The sequence below is a fragment of the Suricata suricatta genome, chromosome 1 (genome assembly GCF_006229205.1).
Source record: "Suricata suricatta isolate VVHF042 chromosome 1, meerkat_22Aug2017_6uvM2_HiC, whole genome shotgun sequence".
NCBI lineage: Eukaryota > Metazoa > Chordata > Mammalia > Carnivora > Herpestidae > Suricata > Suricata suricatta.
Window position 1 is genome coordinate 99,455,861 of NC_043700.1, and position 23,365 is coordinate 99,479,225.

At 34.9% G+C, this 23,365-nt stretch overlaps 1 protein-coding gene across 1 annotated transcript in view; it reads right to left on the bottom strand.

Moving 5' to 3' along the window:
* The window catches only part of NDST3 (N-deacetylase and N-sulfotransferase 3), a 162,694-nt gene that overhangs the window by 15,114 nt on the left and 124,215 nt on the right, over positions 1–23,365 (bottom strand). The window contains 6 exon segments of the mRNA XM_029941596.1: positions 3,056–3,165; positions 4,687–4,857; positions 7,831–8,005; positions 12,199–12,322; positions 16,313–16,409; positions 18,612–18,794. Of these exon segments, the coding sequence (XP_029797456.1) occupies positions 3,056–3,165; positions 4,687–4,857; positions 7,831–8,005; positions 12,199–12,322; positions 16,313–16,409; positions 18,612–18,794 (860 nt within the window).

Below are 23,365 nucleotides of genomic sequence, written 5' to 3' on the forward strand. Positions count from 1 at the left end.
TTCATAAAACTGGTTTCTGGTTTCTTTTGTGTTTACAAACAGGTTAACTGACTGAGAAATAAAGATGTCAGGTTCAGGTATTTAACTAGTGTGAAATCTCTTATTGTGATCATTGATTGCTAGGTATAACTATGAGTGCATATAATCATGGAAAAATAAAAAGTTTATACTTTTCATTTTACTTTATACCAAGTAGCATGATTCCATGCTATACATTATTTTTACTGCTTTCTCTCAAATGATCAGTTGGCTTTAAAACCCTATGTAACACACAACATGAAAGCTAAAATATGTCAGTATTTCAATTTGATTTACAATTTAGGCATATAGGTTGTGTTGAACAAGAAATGTAAAATGCTAATTACTTTAATTGAATGAGAAGTTCCCATTTATATTGTTTAAAACTTATACTGCTTATTTAAATCACATTTATTCTGACCAAGAAAATCAGATTTTTTTTCACATTCACAATGTATTTAAAATTCATGATGACAGTACTATGTCATTTTAAGACATCATAGACTATCCAATGATTGTATGAAATTTGGAAGTCTTGAATACTTTCTTTAGCAGTTGTGGAAAGGAATAAATAACGATCTTGACAATGGAAGCTTATTGACAGTTTTTCTTGAAAATAGCTTTTAAGTTGGGACTTTTTCATATTAAAATAATCAGTTTATAGAGAGCATACTGGAGTACTCTTTCGTACCAAGCCTGTTTGGTAAATCTTTGTGTAGACCTGGTTTCATTCATTTATTCTACTATGTGCAAAAAAACAGGATTTATGTGATTAGTGGGGAATTTGTATCTATTTACAGTTCAGTACATTCTTAGAGGATTTTAATCATTTTTTTAAGTACCAAAGATATAGTCTTCACTATCACTAGCAGAAAAAAAAATGAAAAATGACATTCCTGAGAACATACATTTTGTTTGACTCCCAGTGATCCTCAATATGTCCAAAGCACCACAGAAAAAAAAAATAAAACTATCAGTACAATTACTTTACCAAGAGTAATTAATTTATTAGGGCAGGATTCAGAAAAACTGCAAAAGGCTTGGTGAAGGATGATTTAGACCATTTCAGACTGAGACAACGACACGAACTTCCAAGTATTCTACAACAGGTACCCTGCTGATTTTTATAAGATGTGTAAGGCCGACTGATGATTGACAAGAATACACAAAAAGAAACTGAGTGACGGTACATTATCTCCATCAGCAGGGTAAGAGCTCGGGCAGCCCTGCAAGATGAGAAGCTACGGTCTCAGAGACTACACATTCTTGTCTTGCTACTTCACCCACTGAGCCCCATCCAAGGCTAGAGAGCCACATAACAGGCAATTTTAGCCAGATGCATCCCAGGTGCAAAGCGATCCACAGTTCTTTGTATATAGTATGTTGCCTTGATATTACTTCTCTTAAGTTTACACTCCCTTTTCTAGGCAATAGAGGGGAATAAAAAGCTTGCTGCTGAGCTGGATGCAAAGGGGACAAATACACAGCATGCAGGTCGAGGACCATTCCATAAAAAAAGAGATTATGTCTTTATAGAATACTTCACTTCCTTTTTTCTGAAATACAATGTTTTGCTATATGCTCTATAAAAAAGACCCAAAGATAAACCAACTTGAAATAGAAAACTGTTTAGAAAATAAAAGCTTTCTTTTCTAAGAGATACTTAAAAAGATATAAAGCAGAAAGTGGACTTGAATTTCTAACTGCAAACTAAAATCACTCAGCTTTCTGTAAGGTCAAGCTGGAAGTTAAATACCTAAGGTGAGTAGTCTGTGTTAGTACTTGAACTAAGCTCTACAAAGCTCTAATAGTACTCATAGTATAAAAACACAGAGGTCAGAAGGTTAATAGTAATAAGAAAGAAAATGGCTGTTGGGAAGGAAGCTGAAAACTCAAGTTCCTTTGTCCTCTAAAGCAAAATGCCCTTCTTACATATGTCTCTATATACGATTTGTGCAAGACATAAGCAGTAGTTGATGTTTTCCTGCCAATCTTTATTGTAAGAGACGCTGAGAGGTAAAGTAATCCTCCCTGTCACAATGTCTAACCTGCTATAAGAAAAAGTATACATTGAAAAAAGAAAATCAGTTGATTTATAGATTTGAGAAATACAATGGAAGAATTCCATGCAAGTCTTTTTTAGTTTCTTTAAGTTTCAGTCTATGAGCCTAAAAATTAAAAAAAAAAAAAAGTATTATAGTGGAGGTCAGGTCTATGGTGTATTCAACTCTATCTTCCAGTTGCTCTATGCATGTGAAATAGGAACAAACACAACCCTCATGAACATTATTGCTGACCATTATAATGGACAAAGTAATATGGAGGTCTTATTCCAAATGCTCAAAGGAGTCTAGAGTCAGGACAGAAAGAGAGGTACCTAGGGGCAAAATTTCAGGAGGCATTCACTCTCAGGTATTTGCATAGTTCTGAGAGAAAGCACCTTCTTACATTCCTAACGCCTTTCTTGCCTTATGCTTGTCCTGGGCCAGATAGCATTAGTTACCCAAGAAAATCAGAAAGAACCAGCAAAAGAAAACGAAACCAGAGCTGTAATTGCTGTGGCCCTTCAAGGAGAGGTGACAGGGTCAGATCCACAGTGGGTGAAGACATAAAGGCAAAAAATGGAAGTATGTGTAAGAGTAATAAAAGCATATCTCTTTTTGCCTATTCACTCAGTCACCGCTTTATGCTTGCAAGAGTTCTCACTCTTGTCTATTAAACGGGCTCAGCACTTACTGCCTTTTTTAAAGTAGCCTCTTTTGTGGATTAATTCTTGATTTTAAGATTTACAATTATTTTGTTTCTTTACTTTCCTTCTAGGGGGAATCTTTCATAGTTAGAAATCAACAGAGAATTCAGAACATTTCTTTGCCACACTGTTGAAAAGTTCATTCCCAATTAGTTAATGTCAAACTAATCAGAAAATAATCAGTTATGTAAGGAGCAGCTAACGTAATAGTTGCATCACCAAACTGCAACTTTTAAAAAACCAGCTCTCTAATGAAACTTCAGTAAGTTAATTAGAATACAAACTTACGTTAAAGCTTCTGAGTAATTATAATGAGGAGAGACTCCTAGAAATTTCTGTACTTCATCCATCACTGTAGCAGGATCCATCCTTAGCTGTTGCCCGTCGATAATTAGCAACTAAATTAGCAGAGAAATTAAAAAAAAAAGACAATGCACATTATAGAAAGATGTGTAACTGTATAATTAAAAGTTCTTGCACTCTGAATTTAGTCAATAAGAGACATTTTACTGGGGGTATTTGCATACATTGTTGTTAGACTTAACCAGGTCAATCTCATTAATGACTTGGAAAAAGAAATAAATCACAGTGATTAAGTATACTTATGTTTTGTAATCTGAGAAGTCCTCCAAATACTATGAAAACAAGAAAGCCATTTGAAGGGACCAAATGAGCTTAAGAAATGTGAAACCAAGTTTAAAAATAGGCAAAACTGGGGTGCCTGGTTGGCTTAGTCAGTAGAGCATGCGACTGTCGATTTTGGGGCTATGAGTTCGAGTCCCTTGCTGGGTTTAGAGATTACTTTAAAACATCTTAAAAAAAAAAAACACCAACAGGCAAAACAATGATTACATCATTGAAGATTGGAAGGAGCACTGTAGAAAAGAAGAAAAGTTGTAATAAGACCAGGTGTAAAGATACAGAGGACATGCCATTTTGCATGAGTCCATTCAAAAGAGTAGCACTGAAAAGTTTTAAGAAATACTTAGACAATCCATTTGGAGAAAAAGACAAGACTCTCAGAGAACCTGAATGTGAATGAGAGCCCTTCTACTGACTGACTGAGGGGAAGAATTTGCTTGTTACTCTAGTGAGGGAGGGTTGTGGTCCAGAAGATAAAGTGACAGGCAGCCATAATGGAGGACCACAAAGTGTTCAGTGCAACTCCTGTTGCCTACCTCTTCTCCAGTATTTCTCTTTAGTCTAGACTGGCATTGTTTCCTGGAGTGTTTTGTGACTATGGACATTGTTCTCTGGCTATGGTGTCTAAAAGGTAACTATTGAGCACTTAAAATGTGGCTAATGTGACTGAGAAACTAAATTTTTAAAATTATGTAATTTTAGTAGAAATTTCAATAGCCAGATGTGGCAGCAGCTATCAGCTGTTGGGCAGCACAGTCCTAGGTGCACAAGCACACACTACGTTCGATGTGACTAGACTGCTTTATGCAATCTAATGTAGGGGCTGAGTTTGTAATCTAGGTTGATGTCTAGCAAAAAAGAGAAGCAAGGAACGCAAGGAAAACACAAAGCTTATGAAAAATTCAGCAAGGTGGTTCAAAGGGAAATAATGACACTTAATTAAGCAAAACATTATTTGCCTTGTTTCGTTAAGAGGTTCTTAAGCTTTATTCACAGAATAAGAATCATGGATATGAAGTTTTTGAAGCTCTTGACAATCAGGAAGGGTGTGCACTAGAAAATACAGCAGGGAGAATTATTCTGAAATACTTTTAGAAGTAAAATTAAGCAGTTTGTCTACTTCTGCCTGACTATTTTTCTTTGCCACTGTCTTCTTATTTACAACTGAAGAGTAAAAGCCGGTAATGTTTTAATGAGTAAAAATTTCCTCTATCCTGGAGGCAAAGTCATCAACTTAATGAGATTGTAACATGATGGAAATTCATATTGCTCAATACCTGAAAGGGAGGGAAATAAACAAGCCATCTCTCGATGTGGCTGGCATACCACCCTGGGATCAAACATCTCTTCTGCAAGGCTCTAAGCTCGGAGGGTGCACGGGGCCCAGCTGAGATCACTTCGTAAAAGCTAAACTTCAGAGCTGCAGGGTCTTCATGTGATCGCTGATGCTATGATGAGAAGGTGGATAATTAAACTAACTTGAACCATAGGCATGAATAATTAAAAACCAATCTCTGCGACAAGTCTCGAAGCTAAAGGAAGGAGTGACTCACTGCTGGAGAGTTATTTGTTTTGCAATTAATAAGGGATGAAAATGTTTGCTTGGAGCCTCAGGATTTAAAGTTATGAGACCGACAAAGGTATATTTTTGAGAACTTATTTGGCAGAGGTTGAATTCTTTTTGATAGGCTTCCTTAACCAACTTACTGAGTTGTTTCCTTAGTGTATATGTTTATTCTGAATGTAAACTTTTGAAAGTTGCATTAATGCCCACTTTTCAGTCCATAAGCAAAGCATTTGTTATGTCCATTAAGTATCCATAACACACAGCACTCTACTGGTTCTACTACATAGTTTTGCTCCATCCAGTAATGCAGTTTTAGATTAGAAAAGCCCTGCTGGCTATTTTAAATGGAGAAACTACCTAAAATTCTGACATGTACATTATCTAAAATGCACAGCTTTTATCATATATTACCTAGCATCTAAAAGCCAAGATTATTTTACCTAATAGTAACCTTCCTTTGTGGTGAATCAGAATCATTTATTGTACAGAAATGCAGAAAACAGCAATCCAAACAGGAAAGTGTTTCATAATGGCTCAGGCTGAGGCCCATGGGTTTGAGGAAATCACCTTTTCCCAAAATTGACAATAAATATTCAGGTTTAGTGGTAGGTTTGTGGATGTTTACCACATCTAGTTGAATAGCAAATTTGCTGCAATTGAGATTCAAATTACTATACTACAAACACTACTAGACTTTGTTAAGGCCTGCATTTTGCCACTACAGACTGATTTATTTATAATATTTAGGACATTTTGTTAGCTTACAGCCTTGAAACCTCCTTTTATGGTAAATTCTCAATTTTTCAGGGGCTAAGTGGTTGCCAAGTTCCAATTTTCTTTTCTCTTTGAGTCAATTAAGGCTTATTTCTCTTTTCTCTAGATACCTGGTGGAAAAGGTAAAAGGCACAAAATCTAATCAGTCAATTTACAATTTGCTGTATACTATGATTTAAAAGATGGCTGTAGGAGTCTGGCATCAATGCTTAGTGTGTAGTTGTGAATTTTGGCTTTGTAGGCTGTCTCACTTTCTGTTATGCAGATTATCATTAATCTGTCTAAGATCGTATCTGCTTTATGATGACCTTTTCCCTACTCTGTTCCAGCCACAAACCTTTCCTGACAATCTGTTTTTTCCTTTTTGAGGTGGAAAAACTACTTTTGTTAAACAACAAAGGACCCAGTGCCGAGAAACTTTATTGCCTAATATCATAGATTGTCATGAATTATCTGTTTGAAATCCTATCAGTAGAAATGGAATGTACTACTCTTGCCTGGAAGATCGGAGCTGGGTTCATTCACTTTAGTTCAGAGAAATAGCTTTATTTCAAACCGAGGTGCAGGGTTTCAGATAAGGAGTATTTGGTTTTGTTGTTTTGTTTTTGGTTATTACCTTTGTTATTATGTGGTATCCTTCTTTGTCTTTTGTTACAGTCTTTGTTTTAAAGTCTATTTGGTCTGATATAAGTAAGAAGCATTGCTACCCTTGCTTTCTTTTTGCTTCTTTTTGCATCCCTTCACTTTCAATCTGTATGTGTCTTTAGGTCTGAGGTGAGTTTCTTGCAGACAGCGTATAGATAGGTCTTTTTTTTTATCCATTCAGTAACCCAGTGTCTTTTGATTAAAACATTTAGTCCACTTACATTTACAGTAATTATCGATAGGTATGTATTTATTGCCATCTTGTTCCTTGTTTTGTAATTGTTTTTGTAAGTCTTATCTGTTCCTTTCTTCTCTTGTCCTCTTCTCTTATGGTTTGATGGCTTGCTTTATTATTCTACTTGGATTCCTTTCTCTTTATTGTTTTGTGTATCTACTAGAGATTTCTGATTTGTGATTACCATTGGGTTCATATATAACATCTTATGTGTATAGTAGTCTATATTAAGTTGATGTTTGAACACTTGAGTTTAAACCCATTTAAAAAACACTAAATTTTTACTTCCCCCATCATGTTTTATGTATATGATGTCACACTTTTACATCCTTTTATTTTGTGAATCCCTTGACTGATTTTTCTGGATATAATTGATTTTACTCCTTTTGTGCTTTAACCTGTATACTGGTTTGTAAGTGATTAGTCTAATATTTTATTATATGTTTGCATTTACCTGTGAAATTTTTTCTGTTCATAATTTTCTTACTCTTGATTATGGCCTTTCTTTCCACTCAAAGAATTCTCTTTAATGTTTCTCATAAGGCTGATTTAGTGGTGATGAATTCCTTTAACTTTTATTTGTCTGGGAAACGATTTCTCCTTCTATTCTCAATGATAACTTTGGTTGCAGGTTTTTTCCATTCAGTGCTTTGAATGTATCATGCCACTGCCTTCTGGCCTACAAGGTTTCTGTGGAAAAATCAGCTGATAGACTTATGGGGTCTCCTTTGTATATTTTCTTTTCTCTTGCTGCTTTAACAATTCTGTCTTTATCACTACATCACTAGATTTTTTTGCCATCTTAATTATTACGTGTCTTGGTGTAGACATCTGTTTAGAAGTATTAGAATACTAGTCTAATAACAGATAAGGAGTTTCTGAATACAGCATTTCACGTTTATCTTTACAGTTACCAAAGAAATGGGACCCTTAGTCTCTATTTTTCAGTCTATTTTTTCAAAATACAGTTGTGTAGAAGCATAGATGTACCTACAAGTACATAATATTTTGCTATATTTTTATTAAATTAATAAAAATTGTTTCCAGAAACAGAGAAAACTTTATCCACTTTTAAGCAGATATAAAACTAGCAAATACTCTCTTTTATTGAGACCTGAGGTGGTTGCTATTGTTGCAAACCATCCTCCTTTCTTCATACTCCCCTTCTTACCTGTTAGATTCTGTCTGTATTTTTCTTACCTGATACCAGGAATATGCTCGGTCAGAGGGATCGATGAGGATGGTGATGATCTTGGCTTTGGGGACCAGAGAAGCTGCTCTTTTAGGAGCTTCCTCTGAGTGGAAGTAATTGGCACTCTTTTCAAACAGAAAGTCAGTGGTGACATTCGATGGGATTGGGAAGAAATCCATGTACCTAGAAAAGGAATATTTCTCAGAATAAGACTGGTTTATATTCATACACTGGTGACTGTAGATGTCAAAGGTATCCCACAAATCATTTGTTTCCTAAACAAAAGCCTTTTTCTATAAGTCATCTTTTCTATACAGTTTGCAAGGGAAAAAGTATACAGAACACTAATAATGTATTTTGAGAATGCTTTAAAAAATACATTTTGTTTAGCTTACTGTAAGAAAAAAAAAGAAATGGGAGAGAGCAAAAACATAGATACAGAATGATCAAACTGGAACAGTAACCAACCTAACTATATAAGATGTATCTAAATGAAGAAATCGTTTGCAGAAAAAAATGTGGGAGTGCTCAACCTAAAGGAAAATTTGATCAAAACAGATGATATGTTCAGTTCAAAGACATTCTAAAAGGACTTAGGCAAAACATTTTTTACTTCATCACAAGTAAAATAATTTCCTTCTCATTAATGTGTTGTGCTGTGGTTGCATTCAACTATAAAATGTTCAAGTGCAGAACCCATGTGGTGTAGACATTGGCTATTTGCTTAACCTTTTTTTTTCCATTTAGAGCCATTTATTTTCTTTAGCATATTTATAAAAATATAAAAAGGAAGTACATATTTCTAAATATAAAATCCTATCAAATTTCCCAAGGTCAGGTCCTATATCCTTAAGTGGGGTGAGAATGTAAATCACCAGCAGAGTGAACATAGGAATAACTAAAGCCTTAAGCACAGAAATGTAAGACATAACGGATTTTGTATAATGTCTCATCTGTACAAAATCTGTCAAATCTAAACTAATTCAGCATGTGAAATTGATATTTCTGAAGCACTAAGGGACAACTTTTAAAGGAAAAAGAGCCTTTTTTTAGAGAGCACATGCAAATTTAACTTCTAGGGTTTCTTACATTTGATCATAATGGCTTCATCCTCTGCTCCCACCCTCTTCAAGTCATAAGCCACCATGACTTTGGGCTACCAAGACAAGGCAGTTCAACAATTACTGAGCAACAGAGTCCTTAACATTTCTGTGATGACTTCTTTATGCAGTACATTGTTTCCTTTTAGTCATCTCACATGATAAAGCTTCTGGGAGGATTCCAGTTGTTAACATATTGCAAAGTTTGGCTGGTGCAAAAAAGTGGTATCTTGAAACTCAGGGCAGTAAAGAAATCCTTTTATGTTTTCTGGGAATTGCCTTGGTGATATGTCATTCTGGCATCCTTTTAGGGGGAAACAGATATGTAAAAATTTCTGGAAAGTTTGATCTGCTATCTGTTTTGGTGTATATTCTATTTGTAGAAAGTGCCACATCTTAAGATATTTCTTAATTTAAATGCTCATCCTGGTTCCAGGGATGCTAAGGTTATCCCCAGTGTCTAGTGATATCTTATTTGGTCCAACCTTGTCTCAGCCTTGCTTATTCTGAGAAAGGCTCCAAAAATCACAAAAGAAGAGCAGAAAGAACTGAATTCTGATTAACTTTTAGTTTCTAAAAATTGTCCCACTTTCCCAGAAGTCCTCTCTATATCTATAGTCTTAAAAATCTCCTTAGGTAGTTCTGGATTTTGGACCTATAATGTGTTGATTTTGCCTGGCCCCAGAGGGTCATGGAAAAAGCAGGGTCCAGTTCTTGTTTGCCAACATGCCCACATTTTTCTAGGATAGTGGCTGGCACTTAGAGGCACTTGTAAAATGTCTGATGAATAAACAGATAAATACAAATTCAGCTTAATATTTTCAGGGTATAAATAGGTAACATCTGGAGAATTATCGAAAGAACTGGTGAGCAAACTAGAGTGTAAACCACTCTAATTAAAAGTGAATGCCTGCCTCATTTAAGCTTTGCTACTTTTATAACACCTCACCATCTTTTTCACTGAAAGATGTGATTTTTGCAATATTCCACATTTATTTGTTACTGGGGCTGACTGTCAGTATTTCTAAGTGATTTAACTCACAGCTGGATCAAGACATTTAGAAGTTCTAAGTGCTAACAGGATTTTATGGCTCTCCAAGTACCAGTCCAACCCTCCACTTCATCCCATGTAATTAGAAAAGTTATACCAAACAACAGAATATAATATTTAACTGTATGTATGAATCAAACATTTCTCTTGATCTCCTGATTGTAAAATTTGGCGATTTTACCAAAGATGGAGTTTTCTCATTTTCATCTGCCCTTCTTTGCTTTTGTCCTCAGCTTGTGTTTAGGCTGCCTGTAAGTTAAGGCTGCCCTGATTTTGCCCAGTTTTCAGGAAAAGTAGATCCATGGACCCAGACTAACTGTGCCTGTGTTAATTCCGTAAGCCACCTTGGCATGCTGGGACATATTATCAGACTCTTCCACTTTATGGCTCTGTGGTCCCAAAGGGACTGTTAAGGTGCTGACACTTCACAGAGAGCCACCGCCAGCCTGAGGACTGTGAGTACATCTGACATCATTGAGAGCAAAGCCAGAGTTATTGATAGTAGATTGACATTTGCAGGAACTATTTGTTATTTGTGTTAATTGTCTTTTATAAACATATAATTTGTCAATGCAAATATATTTCCAATTTAGGTGTTTTAGTGAGTTATACTTAAAATCTTTAGCTTTCTACTTATTTATGTCATCTTTTTGAAAACTGCTTAAGGAACTTTTTGTCCTGTTATAGTGCCTATATACATAACTGACTTCTGAACAGCTTTTCAAAAATTGATTATTCTTATAGACATTCTTTTTTAAAACTTTATTTATTTTGAGAGAGAGACAGAGAGAGTGAGTAGGGGAGGGGTAGAGAGAGAGAGGGAGAATCCCAAGCAGGCTCTGCACTGTCAGTGAGGAGCCAGATGTGGGGCTCGAATTCATGAACCACGAGATCATGAGCTGAGCCTAAACCAAGAGTCAGAGGCTTAACTGACTCAGCCACGCAGGCACCCCTATTCTTAACAGGTATTCTTAAGTCCCAAGGAATCCAAGTATTGCATTCCTCTTCACTTTTTTCTTTTAAAGTAGGCTTCACACCCAGAGTGGAGCCCCGTGTGGGGCTTGAACTCACAACCCTGGGATCAAGACTTCAGCTGAGATCAAGAGTCAGACACTTTACTGACTGAGCCCCCCAGGTGCCCCTCTCCTCCAGTTTTAAAGCAGTTTTTGATCACTCTCATTAGTCCTGATATATACAAATTTTATTCTGCTGTACACAGGCATATATATTTGAATCAGTGGTCAAATAGCTGCTGAAGTAGTTGATGCTTTCTTGATTCTCAGTTGTTATTTAACACCAAACAATTAATCAGTATCAAGCCCTGTAAGGAAGAGTTGGCAGTGAAATATGTTACAGTTAGAATATATGTAATTCCTAGCAGATGCTCAAATTATCCTTAATTCATTTCTTTTCTTTCCATTTGGACCACACATAAGCAACTCTTGAAGGGGGTGATACTTATAAAATTGAGATCATGCAATTTGACAACAGAAGTTAATATATAATAACACTTTATGCTAAAATACATACAAATGTTCATGTCTAGAATTATTATAATAATTCCAGTTTTTTACTACTTTCTGCCTAGAATTTCAACCTTAACATGTTAATTTGCAACATTTATTCCTACTATATTACTCTATTTTGTATATGTTTGACATTTTAACTTTTAATTTTAATTTAACTATTTTTCTCAGATGGTTGATATAGTTCTTATTTCAATTCAAGACCAAAAATTAAATTTTATATATTGCTGATAGCTTTTTAATAATTTTCATTATTTACAAAATATACACAAATTTCTAGTTCTATTTATTTATTTATTTACATTTTATGCCAAAGCAAAATAGAAAATTATATATGGGGGCTGTAGCATCACTTTAATGCAAAGTGCATAGGAAGAAAAAGCTATGAAACGGTTTTAAGAAGACAGAGGAATGAAATTTCTGGGTGCTATGGTATTTCTCTAACTTTATATCTGTAATAACCATCAAAGATAATTAATGCAATTTGAAAATACATGTGGGCCTCTTGGAGCACCAAGTCCCTTAACAAACTGAGAAAAGTTTCTTAGGAATAATTTCATTTTATTCACTCCATTTCCAAGGCACAGAAGATAACTTTTATTTGTGGCTACAAACTTATATGTTTATAAATATTAGCACTAATTTTTATACTGTGCACAGTACATATACTTTTAGATTTATACTAATAACCCATCTTACCAATCAATCCCCCTGTGGTAGTTATTTCTATTAAAGAACTGTACCTCCTCAAAGGTTTTTGGGCTGGGGGAGTTACTAAAGATGGAAGGATGCATAACCAGGAACAAATACAAAGCAGTGGTTCCTGAAAAGACAATAGAGGTTTAGAAATTAATTAAATGAAAATAGTTTCCTACTATTAGCATTTGAATGTCATTAATAAACTAAGTATTGTAATGATCCATATAGATACATATTAGTACTCTTTGAATTAAACTGAATAGATAATCAGCATTTTAAAAGAAGCACAATGGAAAAAATGGAGTTAAGTGTGATGTGAAACACGGCTTGTTGCAGGGACTCAGAAAACTAGTTTTTGACTCCTCTCAATCACTGATTCGGTGTGTGACTTGGCTTTCAGCTCTTCTCTGGCTTGGCTTTATTGGTGGAAAATCACCTGCCTTGCTTATTTCATAGGCTTTCTCTGGGGATGAAAAGACATATTGTACCTGAAGATATTGTGATACTAATAAAGTATTATATGAATGAAAGATATCATTACATCACTAAAATCATGTACCTGGGTTCTCCTCTAAGTTCTTCCTAAAACCTATGAAAACTGATTAAATTTGAGACAGAATTTAAACTTTCAGATGTTTGTTTAAATTTGATGTGCTTACTTGAAAATGTGATGTTGCAAATCAGTGTTTGGAAAAAAATTGTGTCCTTTCCTGGAGACATAACATAAAATTTACAATTTTAGTAAGAGAATGGCATATCACAAGTGCCCATATAGATCTGTAACTATTGTGGATCAAGAGTATGATGTTCTTTTTCAAAATAAGCAATGTCACAGACTGTAAAATTAGTATTTTGGAGACTAAATTATGAGCTAACAAGTATAGCTTAGATTGCTATAAGAAAAGGTAAGACAATCTGAGTTTACTTGCTTAAAATTTAACCAAACACTTGTAACTATAGTCATGTTTATAAAATCATACCATTAAAATATTTCTGGTCCATTTTTCAGTATCCCTCAGACTCCAGTTTTCACTTCTCTGCTCTGATGTGATTTACGGTATTATACAATCTGATGGAGTGGGTCCTGCGAATCATGTTCTCGGTCCACAGCTAGCAACGGCCTGCAGACATGGCCTTACAACGTTTCTCTCACCTGGAGAAATCACTGTTCTAGTTTTGCTTAATAATAATGTCATACTGCCATCTGTATTAAATTTTGAATTTTCTTATCTCTCTGAAAGCTTTATTTAATCCTGTACTTAAATTTAGTATATCAACACAACAGAAAACCTGCTAAAATAACTCTGTCAATAGCAAAATTGTCTTAAACAATGAATGGAAAGAGGCAGTGTTTCTAGATTATATCTTAGCCAAACTATGAACATTTTATTTATACCCATGGGTTCCTATGGGGAATGGAACATAGTAATCTATGATATACAAAATAAAGATGCTCGTCACAAGTGTGACCTAAAACAGTGCTTCTCACACTTTAGCATGCTTTAGATTAACCTGGAGGGCTTGGTAAAACACAGAGAACTGAACCCTATCCCCGAGGTTCTGATTCAGTACACTTTGAAAATCACAACTTAAAAGGAATGTGTAACAAAATCTAAAACTTATTTGGGGTAAAATGTTCCATTACTTGAAATCTGTAGTAAAGCTTTCTTGAACATGGTCATCAGAGTCAGATAAATTCTAGGATCAGGATTTTATTTCTAACACTTATCCATTGTGTGGATGTGAACAAAAATATCTAAGCTGGGAGACTTAGTTTTCTTATCTGTGTAGTGAAGGAAAAATACTTAACTATCAGGGTTTTATGAGGGTCAAGTAAGACAACCTACATAAAAGTACCTAAGTAGTAGCTTCATATCTCAATATTAATAAAGTATTTTTTAAAATAACAACTTTTATAAGATAAAACTCAGTAATGCATTTAAAAAACTGAAAGAAAATAAATGTGAGGATAGGAAGTATGACCATTATAATGTGAAAAAAGAAAACAGATTAGTTTCTTTCTTAGATCAACTGGAAGCATTCTTTTCTGAATTTTATTTTTAAGAATTGTATTAAATCATACTGTTTACTTTTAATAGCATGACCAGAATTAATAAGACAAGCTGAAAAAATAGATATCTAATTGTTCACTATTGTTGTTATAGTCAATAAAAGGTATAATATATCAGTGGGCAAAACATTGTTAGATTGTGGTTTCTAAATTCTGTCTTTATCTACACTTATTTTTGGGTAACTGTCCTACGTGTGTGTTTGAATGTGTATAATGTGTTTATGTATATAAAACAACCACCTAATCATAGACACACATTCAAATAACCATCCATATAGCTTCAGTTTTATTTCTTGTTAGTTTCAACACTATAATTATTTGAATACACATAAGAATATACATCTATGCAAAATTATTCAGAAAAATGTTCTGATGAAACTAAAGTTAAGATGTTTAATTTTTCTGTAACTGATGAGAAGATATGTTTCTCCATTTAAAAAAATCTTCACAAAATACTGATATACATAGTAACATGGATGAATCTCAAAAGCATTATCTTAAGTGAAAGAAGTAAAATGCACAAGATTGCACATTTATTGCTTCCATTTATATGAAATTCTGAAAAGCAAAACTATGGTAGTAGAAAGTAGTTTCCTGTGACTGAGGATGGAGGAGGGGCACTGACTGCAAAGGGATGTGGGTGGACACACTTTTTAGGGAGACAGAAGTGGCACTTTTTTGTTTGTTTTTGAGACAGAATGTTGTAGTGGTTACACAACTGTGTACAATTGTCAAGATTCATCAGGATTTTCATTTAAAATTGGTGAATTTTATTGCATGTAAATTATACCACTACAGAACTGGGAAAAAATTTAGTTTCCATAAAAAGGAGATAAAAATTTTCTTCCAAAGGTAAATGTCATATATAATTGTAACATAAACATTTGGAAACACAATTGAATTCAAGATGGCAAGTACTGGTTCTGCCATCTACCCATGATTTTTAAATCTCTGCACATCTAGCATGAAACAGGCGGAATCCCTTCCTGCAGGGCTTTCTGGAGCAAACAGGATGCGCCAGCTCAGAGAGACGTGATCAGTCATGACAGTGGGAGTTCACTGAAAAGACATGACTTTAAATATTTTTCTACTTGCCTCTTGACTTTAAATAGAGAAGGTGAAATGAAATAAGGATAGGAAGAGTATTTATCATAGTTATTATTGTTTTCAGATTAATATTAGCAAATGGAACTAAGAGAAAATGAATAGGTTAAACTCTCTGTGTGCATTACATAAAATTTTCTGCAGTTATTTTTAGAGAAATGAGGAGATGGAAGGTATTCCCCTTAGAAAGGAATATGGTTGAAATGGCTGTTTTCTCTGAAGCCAGAATCCAAGAGCCTCAAATAATTTATCATGCAGGGAACAGCATGGATGTCTGACATTTTAAAGCTTCCACTGGGCTTAATTTTAATACTGATTCTTAAAGAATTTATGGGGAGAAAAAACTGCATGCCAATTTAAGAAAAGGTGCAAAAGATTTCTCCTGGGTATGAATAAATACCTTTGTTAGCACAAAGTTTTATTTATGTCTGGAATTCTGCTTGTCAACCATCCTTTAGATTTTTAGAAAACAGTCTTCTCTGCAAGAAATAGTTTAGAGATAAACTATATCAGGAAGATGGCAGGAAGGCGCTATTTTTCTGGAAGGGATTTATCATAAAGAGTTATTGATACTTATATGTGTTTATCTTGACTTTTGATTAAATCCTGTCAGTACCTTTCTCAACATGCGATTACTTTTGATTTTAGAAATATTAACAACATTTTTCAATTAAGATCTTTGGAAAAAAGGAACATTTTCTACCAAATTGCTGGATATTCAAACTGTGTGACATTTATTTTCATCTTTTTCACTTTAAAAAATTTCTTGACAAGAATTTAAATACAATATCGAGCTAAACAAACATTACGTTAAAGAACAAATGTGTTATTCATTCATCAGTATATAGAGAAATTATGAAACCTCATTGTGACAAGAACTCACTGTCTAGTCATCAGGAGTTTTATACTGTTTGGTTAATCATAACAAAAAGCTCTCACCAGTTTTCTGGGGTCCTATTACCAAGAATTTTGGTAAGCGATCACAGGTTTTTTCTTTAGACCAAATGTCTCTGTGGCGTTTGTCATCACAAGGATTCTAAATGGGGGAAGAATACAGAGAGATATTTTTTGGTGAGTGGCCACTGTATGCTAGAGTTTTTCAACTTCTGTCCTTAAAAAGATATTCCAGGAGACAAAGCTATTCGGCTTCTTCTTTTAAATGAAAGCCTTGAAGTGGCATCATGGAAGCTTTTAAGTAACCCTTTCCATCCTGACGTCGTGTCTACTGAGGGGCTGGGGGAGGGGAGACAGCCTCATAGCACTGGGGGTTTAGTGGTTTTTCCTGCTCTTTCTGCTTTTGGCAGATCTACATCTTCATTGTGTGTGTGTGTTTTAAAGACTGTGTTTCCTTGTGTTTCCTACTAACCTAAAAGAAGATACAGTCTAAGCATTCTATAAGTAACTGAGATACAATGTGTAAGATTTTTATTCCAAATAACTGAGCTGTTTTGCTGTGCTTCAAAGAGATACAGATCTGGCCATAATGATACTATTTAAAGAGGCAGCAGATTCCTTTCAGCTGTCTTCAGAGGTCAGTATACATACGTGTGTGTGTGTGTGTGTGTGTGTGTGTGTGTGTGTAAAACTGCAGAATATGATGTTAAAAAACACTAAACTTCAGCAAAAGAGTAAAAAGAAAGTTAAATATTATCTTAGGGATCTGCTTTTGGTGTATAGTACATAAACCAAACCCACTATGCAAAATGTATCTAGAACATCCTTAATTTCAACTCAAGTTGCACATTATGTGAAGAATTAAAAGTACTGTTTAATACTACTTCAGATATAGGCAATCAAGACAGCACTTCTATCCAATTAATACTATAGATATGTGTACTTAAACTTTCTGCTTATTTACAATAAGCAACAGGTGGTTAGACTAAAGTTAGGGTATTCTTTTTGGCTGCTGTTAAAAAGAGTTGTTTCAAACCTGTCATCTGAAATAATAATGATTTCAGCTTAAAAGTAAGGTGTTAAATCAGCAGGAAAATTGCATGTCTTTCCAGTGGCTAACATTTGGTAATATTTTGTAGTGGTTAAGGAAAAAAAGATGTGCATTATATCAACTGCAGAGTAATATATACTGATAATTCCAGAACCACCAACTTTCACCCACTAAAATGTGTAGTTCTGTCTCTTCTTGGAGTTATCTGTTTGTGTTTAGTGGTAATTAGCTCATGTTCAAAGCTGAGCTATTTTGAGTATATAGTTCAGAGCTTACTGCAACCTCACTGTGAAGTTTACTCAGTTCTCCTTCTGATGATAGTATTGTACCATTGGCTCTATTAGCAACTCGCTAGTAGCTCAGTAACTCTCATTTAGAGAAGTAATTACGAGCACAGCCTCTGGAGCCAGATGGCCTGAAACTGATTTGCACTGTCACACAGTGACCTTGTATAAGTGTCTTAGCAATTCCATGCCTCAGTTTCTTCATCTGTAAAATGGGGATAGTAAACCATACCTACCACACAGGGTAGTTAACCTGTAGAGAACCCAGTGTGACACATAATAAACACTACACAATTATTTGCTAATATTATTACTTTCCCCAGAATATGGAATAGGCCCTTTAAGTTCCAGGTATGTTCCTGCAATTCTAGGACACATGAGAATGTATGCTCTGAAATCTGGGTCCTCCTGAAACAGTTTGAATATGCCATGTTTGTGTAATTTTTTCTTAAAAAGCTCAGTAATTTTGCCATCAAACACGTTCCTATATCCAAAGCAATTCCCAACTTATACTTTTGAAAGCTGCCCATATTCTGCAGCTGCTGTGTACCCCGTGGTTCAGAAAGCAGACGTCAGTTCTGAACTCTTTTTCCCTATCCCTCTGGTGTCATTTAGTCATTGGCCATATAAGGATGTGCTCTAGGTATACTAGCGGCTACTTGCCTAGCATACAGCCCATTTACCATTCTTCTACTCTTTTCAGCCAGTCGTAGTCTGCAAATCATCCCTCACTCTTGATCGAAAACATGGCATCCACTGACCTCCCCCCCCCCCACGGCTTTTAGAATTTTGTAATTTCTAATGGGCATAGGAACAGAGAATTTGGCCCCCTACAAAGCAATAATACAAAAATGCAATTAAAGAAGTAGTTTCTCAGCTCTACTAACATTTCCAAAATGTATTCCCCCCACCCCCACAGATGCCTTTACTTTTCAGATTTGGATTATATAAACTTCCAAGATATGTTTATGTGATTACTTAATTATACCAATTATTGAACCAGTATTACCTGCCAGAGAGGGTCTTTTTGATCTGGAAAGAGCTCAAAATACTTGTGAGCCAGCTGGGCTGGAGGCAGGGTCTGAAGTCGCAGATTGGTCCAGGTCTGCACAAAGTTGGCCAGATTAACAAAGGTATATAGTCCTAGTCGGTCATTCCCATAGTTTGACAGATGTGTCATGAAAATGCTGATCTGAAAAAGGCAAATGAACTTCAGTGTAAATACAATTTATTTCAACCCTGGGGGGGGCAGTACAATCATAGAAATGCTATTTCCAATTAGTCTTTGCACAGGGTTTCAATTCATGACACATTTTGGCATTGTGGACATGTCCAGGATACTCTCTTTATATTAATGCATATTAGAGGATGTGTTATTAGTAAGAAGTGAACACTCTTTTCTGAGATTTTAACATATTTCATAATAAAAAATGAGTCCAATTGCCATATATCCATGTTGGTGCAATTAGTTTGATGCTGAATAATGTCCTAGATGCTCACACATAATGGCTTCATGTTATGTTACCTATTCATCATAATTTGTGGCAGCAGAATCTCTGGAGGTTGGAATTTTATAATTTCAATCTACTTGATTTGGCTTCTAATGTAGCACTTCAAGTTAAAGAATATAATCAATGTATCACCAATATCAGCATTAAATGAATATCTTCTGATTTGTATTTATTAGAGGACATTATTACAGAGGACTAGGGACTGAATTTTAACTAAAATAAGCATTAACTATTTTCCATCAATAATACTCTCAAGCCCTTTTCCTTATTCATTGGAGGTACTATTTCCAGCATCAAATGCCTCCTTTAAGGCAAGTTTTCAATGTTTGGCTAGATAAAATCAACTCTTCCTATGGAAGCAGCTGACCTAGATTGAATCCATGCATTGAAAACAAAATCACGGTATTTTCTTTATAATAAAATAAATGTAAATTCTTTAGGTTTGATTAAATTTGTCTGGAATGTAGAAGGGGCTTTTTAAAAGCCACTACTTCAAGTGAATACAAATAGTTTTTGTTGGTGAAGTGTTGACAAATGGAAATAATTCTGTATGAGATTTTCAATGGCAAAGAAACCATTGTCTCATTTATGCTGCTATAAAAAAGATCATAAAAGCAATTCATGTGATAATAGTACTTTCCTAAAATGTATAGTGTCATGTGAATGAATAGTAATAGTTATTATAATCATCATAAAAATGAATATAATAGGTTCATTCATTAGAGACTGAAAGAAATATTCAAGAAAATTTATTGAGGTAAAGTAGCAGAGATGAGAGAATGGTTATATTAAGATTGGATACAATTAATCAGGAAAAAAATCTAATTAGTTAGAACTATAAATAAGAGGAAACACTGATATCCTTTAGTCTATAGAGTAAGTCCTGCTGGCTTTCATATGAAAAGCTTCAACTGTGATCAAGAATATTTAATTGTATTTCTATTCACTCTGCCTGAACATATATTAAACCTTAGAACTTTCACAAACAAAATACTTTGAGGGTGACTTTAAATAGCTATCAGAAGACTGACACTGTCATGAAATTAATAAGTAAGACTTTTATTACCATTTTGAATATTTCTGAAAAATGAGACATAAAGTTTAACTTTCTGGTTATTTTTATAGGAGCTTCAATTTGATGACTTTTGTTTCTCTTACTTTTCTGCAAAATGTACAAAAGTCAGTTATTGAGAGATTTAAGAAAATGATGGTTACATTTGGAAGTTCTTTTCTAATGTTTCTTAGAGGCAGTCTCTCATTATTTGTATTAAAAAACATACTTTGCAGTACAGCTCAACAACAATAGCAAAATGATATTTCAAGCTCACTATTAAAGGAAAAATTTTATTACAATATCATATATATAATATATATAATAATCATATTATTTATAATATATATTACATATATTAACCCAGTTAGCCACTAGTTCAAATTTTTGCTTTATTTATGTGAGATATATTTATCAATAATCTATGTGTCTATATTTCACTTGAATAACATCTGCATTGGGCATAAAATGGGAAAATTGGAGATGCCGTGTGACTTTGTGGTACCAAAGCATTTGACCTCCATTTGAACTTACTTTTCAACCCAGAAAACATTTTATTCTGTGACATATAAAGCAGAGTATCATTTTTTTTACCTATATGAGTATAGAAGGTAAAAAATGCTACTTTTTCTTTTTTTAATGTATATTTATTTTTGAGAGAGACAGAGAGAGAGAGACAGAGAGAGAACGTGAGGGGAGAGGGGCAGAGGGAGAGAGACAGAATCTGAAGCCGTATCCAGGTTCTCAGCTGTCCGTACAGAGTGCAGTGTGGGGCTCAAACCCACCAACCATGAGACCATGACCTGAGCTGTAGTCAGACACTCAACTGATTGAGTACCCAGGCGCCCCAGAAAAAAACAATGCTGTCCTTTCTGGTAAAAACACAGGCAATTCAGAATGAGTTAATGACATTGCTTTTACTGAAAGTTGGCAAGAGTTAAGGTCATACTTATAAAGTGTTGAACTTAATCCTATAAAAGAAAAGCCACTTAGCTACCAGTCAGGGAAACGTCCTTAGGTTTTCAGTGCTGTTTTTGTATATCTACTTTACCATAATGCAAAATGCACCATAAGCAAAACGACTATTTTAGAGTGGTGGTTTCGTGATGTGTGTTCCCTCCAACACGGTTAGACTTGGGACGCAAGCCTGGGGTTTGTTTTGTTCTTCTAAGAAAGACAAGGCTCTAAAGGGTCAGGACATAAAATAAACGTGTGTGTGTGTGTGTGTGTGTGTGTGTGTGTATTCTCTCCGTACATGGGATATTCTATGTCTCTTGATGAACATGTAGCCTCTCCAGGTCATCTTCATTAATGTTCACTTAGGAAGATGCGCACAGCAAACAACGGGGCTAGTGAGAAAGGACATGTAGTGATAATACTTTGGTAAAATAATTAGCTTGCTATCTAGACAGTATATCTTTCTTATTCCTGTTCTGACCTAAGACAACTGTATCTGCACTTTATTTCTTGGCAACTGTTTCTGCATGGAATAGAAAGACACGAAGAAGCTTGAAAGGGTTACCAGTTCAGGGAAAATAGATATTACCTTTCCCTGAAAAGGAGGCCTTTCTAACTTTGAGTGCTTTAGAACTAAGAATTTATTTGTTTGCCTTTTTTAAAAGGATAAATGTATCAAAATAGTTATCTTTATTATACATGCAGGACCCAATAAAAAAAATGTCAAAGAAGTTACAATTACATTTCTACAACAGTTTTTGCTACATGCATACTGTAAGTAATTAGTTGTTACCAAAAAGACTAATTAGCTACTTAAAACTCAACTCATAGGAAACTCTGCCAAAGGTATATAGTTTATCTAACAGATGAAGACAATTCTTTCTAGCCTGATACACAGACATCTATAACAACATACTTACTATGATTATTTTTCTATAAAAGGCAAAGGTAAATGCCAAATATCATATGCACTGGTATTCATGAGAGAGCAAACAGATATCATTTGTAAAAGCGTGGCTAAGAGAAAAATGGGGGAAGCTTTATCTATACTTCCCAGCCTCAACCATGTGAATCTAGTAAGTTCCAGCCGGGTATTGGAGATACATGAATCACTACCAAGAAGAATAAGGAGCAAAACATGGGTCTCGGTGCAAAAGCAGTTGGCAATGCAGTCATGTTTCTTTAGAGAAGCTCAGGGGGAAAGGAGAGGAAACGGGTGTAAAATGTGTTACTTATTTATTATAAACTATGCCATTTATGACCTCATCCATGAACATTTTCTTATCCTACTTCCAGATACTTTGCCTGGTTCTGGGTGTGCAAATATAAGTAGGATGATCATCTTGTTAAGTGTTGTTTGTGAAAAATTAAGAATTCAAAAAGCACAAAGGAATTTATAGTGAAAAAAGTCTGTCTCCCATTTCTCTTCTTCGCTCAAGCAGTTTTGTTTTGTTTTGTTTTGTTCTGATGTTCTTCCTGGTGACCAAAGATTAAAAAGCCTGAACATTTGTAACAGATTACCCAGGAAGTTTGTCAAAGTTCAGGTCATCAGACCTTACACTCAGTGATGCTGATTTGCTAGGTCTGGAGGGTGCCCTGCTACCTGCATTTCAGAGAATCATCCCTAGTTGTCTTGATGCGTGTACCAATGAAATGTAACGAGGAAAACTGGCCAGTCCTATTGTTTATTCCCATAGAAAAGTCATTCACCAAAAGCCATTGGCTTTTCTGTGGTGGTCCTTTTGAATACATTTTGAATACATTTTAAGCACAAATATGCCTTGTTAAGTCCATATATGTATTTTGACATCCTAGAGTTATAAGTGTCCCTAGCACAAAGAACAACTGGTAAGTGCCCTTGGCCTCTTCAGGGTTTCTGTACTGTTGACATATGTATGGAGATGCACAGAAAATTAATTTATAAAAAGATCTGGTCCATATAGACATGTGTAATTGATTCCTAATTCCCGTTCCAACCTGTGTTTATTTTATTATTTTTTAACCAAAGCAAAATTCTTTTCCATTTCCATATGTACCTCTCAGATGCATATTACCTTATAACTTCTCTACTTAAAAAACTGCCTTTTGGGGCACCTGGGTGGCTCAGTTGGTTAAGCCTCTGACTTCGACTCAGGTCATGATCTCACAGTCCGTGGGTTCAAGCCCCGCGTCAGGCTCTGTGCTGACAGCTCAGAGCCTGGAGCCTGCTTCAGATTCTGTGTCTCCCTCTCTCTCTGCCCCTCC